Genomic DNA, 9,859 nt, shown 5'->3' with positions numbered 1-9,859 from the left:
AAGGGTTTGGGTTAGGGGTGTCAGGGGTTAGGATTTGGGTTAGGGTTAGGGTTAGAGGTTAGCTGTTAGGGATAGCATTAAGGTTAAGGTTAGGGTTAGGGATAGTGTTTAGAGGTTAGGGTTAGGGTTGGGGTTAGAAGTTAGCGGTTAGGGATAGCTTAAGTTTAAGGTTAGGGTTAGGGATAGTGTTTAGGGGTCAGGGATACAGTTAGGTTTAGTGTTAGAGTTAGGGTTAGGCGTAGGGTATAGGGGTTAGGGTTAGGGTTAGGGTTTAGGGGATATGGTTAGTGTTAGGGTTAGGGTTAGGGTTAAGGTTAGGGGTTAGGGTTAAGGTTATGGTTAGGGTTAGGGTTTAGGGGATATGGTTAGGGTTAGGGTTAGGGTTAGGGGTTAGGGTTAAGGTTATGGTTAGGGTTAGGGTAGGTTTAGTGTTTGGGTTAGGGTTAGGGTTAGTGTTAGGCTTAGGTTTAGGGTTAGTGTTAGGTTTATGGTAACGGGATATGGGTTATGGTTAGTGCTAGGGTTAGGATTAGTGTTAGAGTTAGTGTTAGGGGTTAGAGTTAGGGTTAGAGGTAGGGGTAGGGGTAGGGTTAGGGTCAGGGATTAATGTTAGTATTAGGGTTAGGGGTTAGGGTTAGGTTTAGTGTTAGGATTATGTTTAGTGGTAGGGTTGTGTTTAGGTTTGGGGTTACAGTTAGGTTTAATGTAAGTGCTTAGGGTTAGTGTCAGGGTTAGTTTTGGCATTTGCTTTAGGGTTAGGTTTAGGGTTAGAGTAATGTTTAGGGTAAGGGTAAGGATACAACACTGTGTGAGAAACTATGTGTTTAACTTCTTCAAAACTAACGCTACAACAGTGTGTGGAAACTATATACGTAACTTTATGAAAAGTAAAGTTACAACACTGTGTGAGAAACTACTTACCTAACATCATGAAAATTAACGATACAACACTGTGTGAGAAACTACGTTTTTAACTTCTTCAAAACTAACGATACAACACTGTGTGAGAAACTACATACCAAACTTCTTTAAAACTAACGATACCACACTGTGTGAGGAACTGCGTGCTTAACTTCAGGAAAACTAAGGATACAACACTCTGTGAGAAACTACATGTGTAAATTCTTTAGAACTAACCATACAACACTGTGTGAGAAACAACTTGCGTAACTTCTTGAAAACTAACGATACAAGACTGTGTGAGACACTTCTTGCTTAAATTCAGGAAAACTAACCATACAACACTGTGTGAAAAACTACGTGCTTACCTTCAGAAAACATAATGATCCAAACCTGTGTGAGAAACTACATAGGTAATTTCTATAAAACTAGCGATACAACACAGTGTGAGAAACTACGTGCCTATATTCATGAAAACTAACGATACAATATTGTGAGAGAAACTACGTGCTTATCTTCAAGAAAACTAACTATATAACACTGTGTAGGAAACTACTTGTGAAAACACTTCATAACTAATGATACAATACTGTGTGAGATCTACATGCGTAACTACTCCAAAACTAACAATTCAACATTGTGTGAGAAACTACATATGTAACTTCTTTAAAACTGACTACACAACACTGTGTAAGAAACTACATGCTTAACTTCATGAAAACTAACGATACAATACTGTGTGAGAATCTATGTGCTTATCTTCTAGAAAACTACCTCTACAACACGGTGTGAGAAACTACTTGCTTTAAAATTATCGATACAATACTATGTGATAATGACTAAGCATAACTACGTGAAAACAAACCATACAACACTGAATGAGAAACAACATACATAACTTCTTTAAAACTAATGGTACATGTCTGTATGAGAAACTACGTGATTAATTTCACGAAAACAAACAATACAACACTGTGTGACAAACTACATACGTAACTTCTTTAAAACTAACGATACAACAGAGTGTGAGAAACTACGTGCCTAAATTCATGAAAACTGACGATACAGAACTGTATGGGAAACTACATACGTAACTTCTTCAAAACTAACGATACAACACAGTGTGAGAAACTACATGCCTAAATTTATGAAAACTAACCATGCAACACTGTGTGAGAACCTACGTGCTGAACTTCATTAAAACTAAGGATACAACACTGTGTGAGATATACGTGCGTAACTTCCTTAAAACTAACGATAGAACACTGAATGAGATACTTCGGCTTAATTTCTATAAATCTAAGGATACAACATTGTGTGAGAAACTACATAAGTAACGTCTTTTAAACAAACGATACAACACAGTGTGAGAAATTACGTGCCTATATTCCTGAAAAATAATGGCACAACACTGTGTGAGAAACTACGTGCTTACCTTTGGAAAACCTACTGATCCAAGCCTGTGTGAGAAACTACATACGTAATTTCTATAAAACTAACGATAAAACACAGTGTGAGAAACTAGTGCCTAAATTCATGAAAACTAACGATACAAAACTGTTGGGAAACAACATAGGTAACATCTTCAAAACAAACGATACAACACTGTGTCCTTATGTACTTGTGCAACTACTTAAAACTAACGACACAACACAGTGTGAGAAACTATGTGCCTTAATTTATGACAACTAACCATGCAAGACAGTGGGAGAAATTACATGCTGAACTTCATGAAAACTAACAATACAATATTGTGAGAGAAACTACGTGCTTATCATCAAGAAAACTAACTATACAACACTGTGAGGGAAACTACTTGTGAAAACACTTCATTACTAATGATACAATACTGTGTGAGCCCTACGTGCGTAACTACTCCAAAACTAACAATACAACATTGTGTGAGAAACTACATACCTAACTTCTTTAAAACTAACGATACAACACAGTGTGAGAAACTATGTGCCTAAATTCATGAAAACTAATGATACAGAACTGTATGGGAAACTACATATGTAACTTCTTCAAAACTAACGATACAACACTGTGTGAGAAACTACATGCCTAAACTTATGAAAACTAACCATACAACACTGTGTGAGAACCTATGTGCTGAACTTCATTAAAACTAAGGATACAACATTGTGTGAGATATACGTGCGTAACTTCCTTAAAACTAACGATAGATCACGGTATGAGATACTACGTGCTTAATTTCTATAAATCTAAGGATACAACACAGTGTGAGAAACTACGTGCCTAAATTTCTGAAAAATAACGATACAACACTGTGTGAGAAACTACATGCTTACCTTCGGAAAACCTAATGATCCAAGCCTGTGTGAGAAACTACATATGTAATTTCTGTAAAACTAACGATACAACACAGTGTGAGAAACTACGTGCCTAAATTCATGAAAACTAACGATGCAAAACTGTATGGGAAACTACATACGTAACATTTTCAAAACAAACGATACAACACTGTGTATATAATTGTGTAACTACTTCAAAACTAACGATACAACACAGTGTAAGAAACTATGTGCCTAAATTTATGAAAACTAACCATGCAAGACTTTGGAGAAATTACATGCTGAACTTCATGAAAACTAACGATAAAACTCTGTGTGAGATCTACCTGAGTAACTTCTTTAAAACTGACAGCACAGGCAGAGTCCTTTTGTCCAAGATGGCGGCGCCGGGGGCGCTGCCTCCTGGGCTGCAGCCTCTGCCTCTGTGAGGGGCCTGCGGGCTGCACGCCCACCGCCAGCGCCATGAAGAGGCAGAACGAGCGAGACTCCAGCCCGAGCGGGCGTGGCTCGTCATTGTCCACAAAGCGGCCGCGGGAGCACGAACGGGAGGCAGAGGCAGGCGGGTGGCGAGCAGCGCACAAGGCCTCGGGCGGCACCAAGCACCCAGTTCCAGCGCGGACGCGTGACAAGCCCCGCGGCAGTGGCGGCGGCGGGACTCGCGAAGGTCGCGCTGCCCGGGATGCGAATCACCGGGCGAGCACCGGGCGCTCCTCGGGCGCGCCCGGAGGCGGAGGACGCACCGGCAAGGCCTCGGGGGACCCCGGTGCCGGCGGTGCGTTGCCCCGCGCATCTCCACTCCCGCCGCCCCCGCCGCCCCCGCCGCCCCCCGGGGCGGAACCTGCGGGTCCCGGCTCCACGGCGGCTCCGGAATACAAGAAGCTCCTCATCAGCAGCCTGAGCCCGCGCTGCCGGCTGAGCACCTGGAGGACCGGCTCTTCCACCAGTTCAAGCGCTTCGGGGAGATCAGCCTGCGCCTCTCGCACACCCCGGAGCTGGGCCGCGTGGCCTACGTGAACTTCCGGCACCCACAGGACGCGCTCGAGGCCCGGCAGCATGCCCTGGCCCGGCAGCTGTTGCTGTACGACCGGCCGCTCAAGGTGGAGCTGGTCTACCTGCGCGGCGGCGGCGGCGGGAGCAGCAGGGTCAGTAGCAGCAGCAGCGCCGCCACCTCCACGCCGCCCCCAGGGCCTCCCACGCCCGCCGATCCGCTGGGCTACTTGCCGCCGCACGGGGGCTACCAGTACAAGCACCGCTCGCTGTCGCCTGTGGCCGCCCCGCCCCTGAGGAAGCCCCGCGCCCGGCATGCCTTCGCCCTAGACGCTGCGGCCTCCGCGGCCGTGGGACTGTCCCGGGAGCGGGCCTTGGACTACTACGGGTTGTACGAAGACCGTGGGCGCCCCTACGGCTACCCGGCTGTGTGCAAGGAGGACCTGATGCCGGAGGATGACCAGAGAGCCACTCAAAACCTCTTCATCGGGAACCTGGACCACAGTGTGTCTGAGGTGGAGCTCCGAAGGGCCTTCGAGAAGTACGGTATCATCGAGGAGGTGGTCATCAAGAGGCCTGCCCGTGGCCAGGGGGGTGCCTGTAGGGAAAAGGGACCAGTCAAAGAAACACACCCTGAGCAGAGCCAAAGAAACACACTTTGGCCCTGCAACCAGAACCAAAGAAATGTACCCTGACCCTAAAACCAGTGCCAAAGGAACACACTTTGTCCCTGGAATCAGAGTCAGTGAAAGAAATGTACCCTGGCCCTAAAATTGGAGGCAAAAGGCTAAAAAGGACCAGAGAAAGAAACACACTTTGGCCCTGAAACCAGAGCCAAATCTGACCCTAATCCTGTGTAAAAAAGTAACCAATCCCGGAGCAGAGCTCTAGCCAATCTGAGCTCAGCACTGAAATCGGACCAATCCCTACTCTGGAAAAACTTCCCCAATCCCTATATAAACCCTGTGTATGTTCAGCTTGGCTGGTCCAGCTGCCTTCCAATAAATCCCTTTGGATGAGCTTCGGGTGAAGATCTTCTTTTGTGGCGGCGACAGAGCAGAGGCGACCCTGGGCAGAGCAGAGCAGAGCAAGCAGAGGCGACCCTGGGCAGAGCAGAGCAGAGCAGAGCGGCGCTGTAACACTTGCCCGGGAAACCTTCCTTGGCAGAGCAGAGTTGTTACACTCTGCTCCCGGCTCCCTGCTCTCCGCTCTCCAGGAGCAGAGCTGAACTGTAGCAACTTCGCCCGAGAAACCTCCTGCGGAGCAAAACTGCTACACTAGGCAAACATCCCCAGCTGGAAGACCCTGTCCTGCCGGAGTGGAGCTGATAAACCGGAGAAGCCTTTCTCTGAGGCAAGGCTGTAAGCTGCCAAGCTTACTGCAACCTGTGGTGGTCCTTGGCTCCCGAGCTCCAGGATACCTTTCTACCTGAGCTGTGTAACACTCAGTATCCTTGGCTCCCGAGCTCCAGGATACCTTTCCACCTGAGCTGTGTAACACTGAGTATTCTGTGACTCCCGAGTGCCAAAATACCTGACCCACTCCTGTTCCATCCTGTCCTGACCCATCCCGACGAAACGCTTACAGTGCCTATGCTTTCCTCAAGTTTCAGAACCTGGACATGGCACACAGGGCCAAGGTGGCCATGTCCAGACGCGTGATTGGCAGAAACCCCATAAAGATAGGCTACGGCAAAGCTAACCCCACCACCTGCCTCTGGGTGGGTGGTCTGGGACCTAACACCTCTCTGGCAGCCTTGGCCAGGGAATTTGATCGCTTTGGGAGCATTCGGACCATCGATCACGTAAAGGGAGACAGCTTTGCCTACATCCAGTACGAGAGCCTGGACGCAGCCCAAGCCGCCTGTGATAAAATGAGGGGCTTTCCCTTGGGCGGTCCAGATCGCAGGCTCAGGGTGGATTTCGCCAAAGCAGAGGAGACTCGCTATCCCCAGCAGTACCAGCCCTCACCTCTCCCTGTGCATTATGAGCTGCTCGCTGACGGCTATACCCGGCATCGAAACCTGGATGCTGACCTCAGGGTGCAGGATAGGACCCCTCCACACCTTCTGTATTCGGACCGAGACCAGACCTTTTTGGAAGGGGACTGGACCAGCCTAAGTAAAAGTTCTGACCACAGAAACAGCCTGGAGGGCTATAGCCGCTCAGTGCGCAGCCGGAATGGTGAGCGCTGGGGAGGAGATGGGGACCGGAGTATAGCCAAACCCTGGGAGGAGAGACGCAAGCGCAGGAGCCTTTCCAGTGACTGAGGAAGGACAGCTCACTCCCCGTATGAGGAACGCAGCAGGACCAAGGGTGGGGGTCAGCAGTCTGAGTGAGGCTCCGACCGCACCCCTGACCGTAGTCGAAAGGAGAACCACTCCAGTGAAGGGACCAAGGAGTCAGGCAGCAACTCCCTTAGTAACAGCAGGCATGGTGTGGAGGAGAGGAGCCACCATCACCACCACCACGAGGCTCCAGACTCTTCCCATGGGAAAAAAACGAGAGAGAGTGAACGCAATCATCGGACCATTGAGGCAGAGCCCAAGACTCTTGAAGAGCCAAAACACGAGACCAAAAAGCTAAAGACTCTTTCAGAGTATGCTCAGACACTGCAGCTAGGTTGGAATGGGCTTCTAGTTTTGAAAAACAGCTGCTTTCCAACATCTATGCACATCCTAGAAGGGGACCACGGAGTTATCAGCGGTCTCCTCAAAGACCACACTTCTGGCAGCAAGCTGACCCAGCTAAAGATTGCCCAGCGCCTTCTACTGGACCAGCCCAAGCTGGATGAGGTCACCCGTCGCATTAAGCAGGGGAGCCCCAACGGCTATGCAGTGCTCCTAGCCATCCAGTCAACTCCCAGTGGGCCTGGCACTGAGGGGGTGCCCACGGTGGAGCCAGGCCTACAGAGGCGGCTTCTCAGGAACCTGGTCTCCTACTTGAAACAGAAGCAGGCTGCGGGGGTGATCAGCCTGCCCGTGGGTGGCTCGAAGGGCAGAGACAGCACGGGCATGCTCTATGCCTTCCCACCCTGCGACTTTTCACAGCAGTACCTCCAGTCAGCACTGAGGACATTGGGCAAGCTAGAGGAAGAGCACATGGTGATAGTTATAGTGAGAGACACCGCCTAGCCCACACCTGTTCTTTCCAGCTGTGTCACAGAAGCAGTTACTTTAAAAATCTGCTCCCTCCTCTACCTACCTTACGCCTTGGTTTGAATTCTCTGCTGGTTGTTCTGGTTCATTTGGTGGCATCCTGTCCACTGCTAAAACTGAGTTCTTAGGTCTGGGGCTTTTTGTTTGTTTTTAACAAGAAGAAACTCCTGTTATGTTTCCTGTGTGTGAGATACTGCCTGCTGTATTTTTCTTTTGACTAACTGAATGGAGAGTTGTCAGGAAAGCCTTTGTCAGGATGCATTAAAAAAAAACTGACAGCACAACACTGTGCGAGAAAATACGTGCTTAACTTCATGAAAAATAACGATACAATATTGTGAGAGAAACTACATGCTTATCATCAAGAAAACTAACTATACAACACTGTGTAGGAAACTACTTGTGAAAACACTTCATAACTAATGACACAATACTGTGTGAGGTCTACGTGCGTAACTACCCCAAAACTAACAATACAACATTGTGTGAGAAACTACATATGTAACTTCTTTAAAACTGAATATACAACACTGTGTAAGAAACTACATGATTAACTTCATGAAAACTAATGATACAATACTGTGTGAGAATCTACGTGCTTATCTTCAACAAAACTAACTCTACAACATGGTGTGAGAAACTACTTGCCTAACTGCTTTAAAATTATCGATACAACACTATGTGATAATGACTAAGCATAACTACGTGAAAACTGACGATACAACATTGAGTGAGATACAACATACATAACTTCTTTAACAATAATGGTACAACTCTGTATGAGACACTATGTGATTAATTTCACGAAAACAAGCAATACAAAACTGTGTGACAAACTACATATGTAACTTCTGTAAAACTAGCGATACAACACAGTGTGAGAAACTACATGCCTAAATTTATTAAAACTAACCATGCAACACTGTGTGAGAACCTACGTACTGAACTTCATTAAAATTAACGATACAACACTGTGTGAGATATAGGTGTGTAACTTCCTTAAAACTAACGATAGAACACTGTATGAGATACTTCGTGTTTAATTTCTATAAATCTAAGGATACAACACTGTGTGAGAAACTACATACATAACTTCTTGTAAACAAACGATACAACACAGGGTGAGGAACTACGTGCCTAAATTCCTGAAAAATAACGGTACTACACTGTGTGAGAAACTATGTGCTTACCTTCCGAAAAACTACTGATCCAAACCTGTGAGAGAAACTACATACGTAATTTCGATAAAACTAATGATACAATACAGTGTGAGAAACTACGTGCCTAAATTCATGAAAACTAACGATGCAAAACTGTTGGGAAACTACATACATAACATCTTCAAAACAAACGATACAACACTGTGTGAGTATGTAATTGTGTAACTACTTCGAAACTAACGATACAACACAGTGTGAGAAACTATGTACCTAAATTTATGAAAACTAACTATGCAAGACTGTGGGAGAAATTACATGATGAACTTCATGAAAACTAACGATACAACACTGTGTGAGATCTACCTGTTTAACTTGTTTAAAACTGACAGCACAACACTGTGCGAGAAAATATGTGCTTAACTTCATGAAAACTAACAATACAATATTGTGAGAGAAACTACGTGCTTATCATCAAGAAAACTAGCTATACAACACTGTGTAGGAAACTACTTGCGAAAACACTTCAAAACTAATGGTTCAACACTGTGTGAGAAACTACTTGCTTACCTTAGGAAAACATAACGATACAAACCTGTGTGAGAAACTACATATGTAATTTGTTTAAAACTAAAGACACAACACAGTGTGAGAACTATGTGCCTAAATTCATGAAAATAAACGATACAAAACTGTGTGAGAAACTACGTGCTTAACAACATGAAAACTAACGATACCAAACTGTATGGGAAACTACAAACGTAGCTTCTTCAAACAAACGATACAACACTGAGTGAGATATAAGTGCGTACCTTCCTTAAAACTAACGATAGAACACTGTATGAGATACTACGTGCTTAATTTCTATAAATCTAAGGATACAACACTGTGTGAGAAACTACGTGCTTACCTTCAGAAAACATAATGATCCAAGCCTGTGTGAGAAACTACATACGTAATTTCTATAAAACTAATAATACAACACAGTGTGAGAAACTACGTGCCTATATTCATGAAAACTAACTATATAATATTGTTAGAGAAGCTACGTGCTTATCATATAGAAAACTAACTATACAACACTGTGTAGGAAACTACTTGTGAAAACACTTCATAACTAATGACACAATACTGTGTGAGGTCTACATGCGTAACTACTCCAAAACTAACAATACAACATTGTGTGAGAAACTACATATGTAACTTCTTTAAAACTGAATATACAACACTGTGTAAGAAACTACATGCTTAACTTCATGAAAACTAACGATACAATACTGTGTGAGAATCTACGTGCTTATCTTCAACAAAACTAACTCTACAACACTGTGAGAAACTACTTG

The 9,859-nt window shown here is 45.2% G+C and overlaps 1 protein-coding gene across 1 annotated transcript; it reads left to right on the top strand.

Moving 5' to 3' along the window:
- Positions 1 to 3,677: 3,677 nt before the first annotated feature.
- LOC121136395 (putative RNA-binding protein 15B) lies at positions 3,678 to 7,537 on the top strand. Its single transcript, XM_040736763.1, is given in 3 exon segments — positions 3,678 to 4,110; positions 4,113 to 4,796; positions 5,789 to 7,537. Coding segments are annotated over 3 exon segments (2,664 nt in total). The 3' UTR covers positions 7,336 to 7,537.
- The last annotated feature ends 2,322 nt before the right edge of the window (positions 7,538 to 9,859 follow it).

Source organism: Mesocricetus auratus, unplaced genomic scaffold, assembly GCF_017639785.1.
Source record: "Mesocricetus auratus isolate SY011 unplaced genomic scaffold, BCM_Maur_2.0 Super-Scaffold_100081, whole genome shotgun sequence".
NCBI classification, from domain to species: Eukaryota; Metazoa; Chordata; class Mammalia; order Rodentia; family Cricetidae; genus Mesocricetus; species Mesocricetus auratus.
This window is presented reverse-complemented; position numbering and strand designations above follow the sequence as displayed.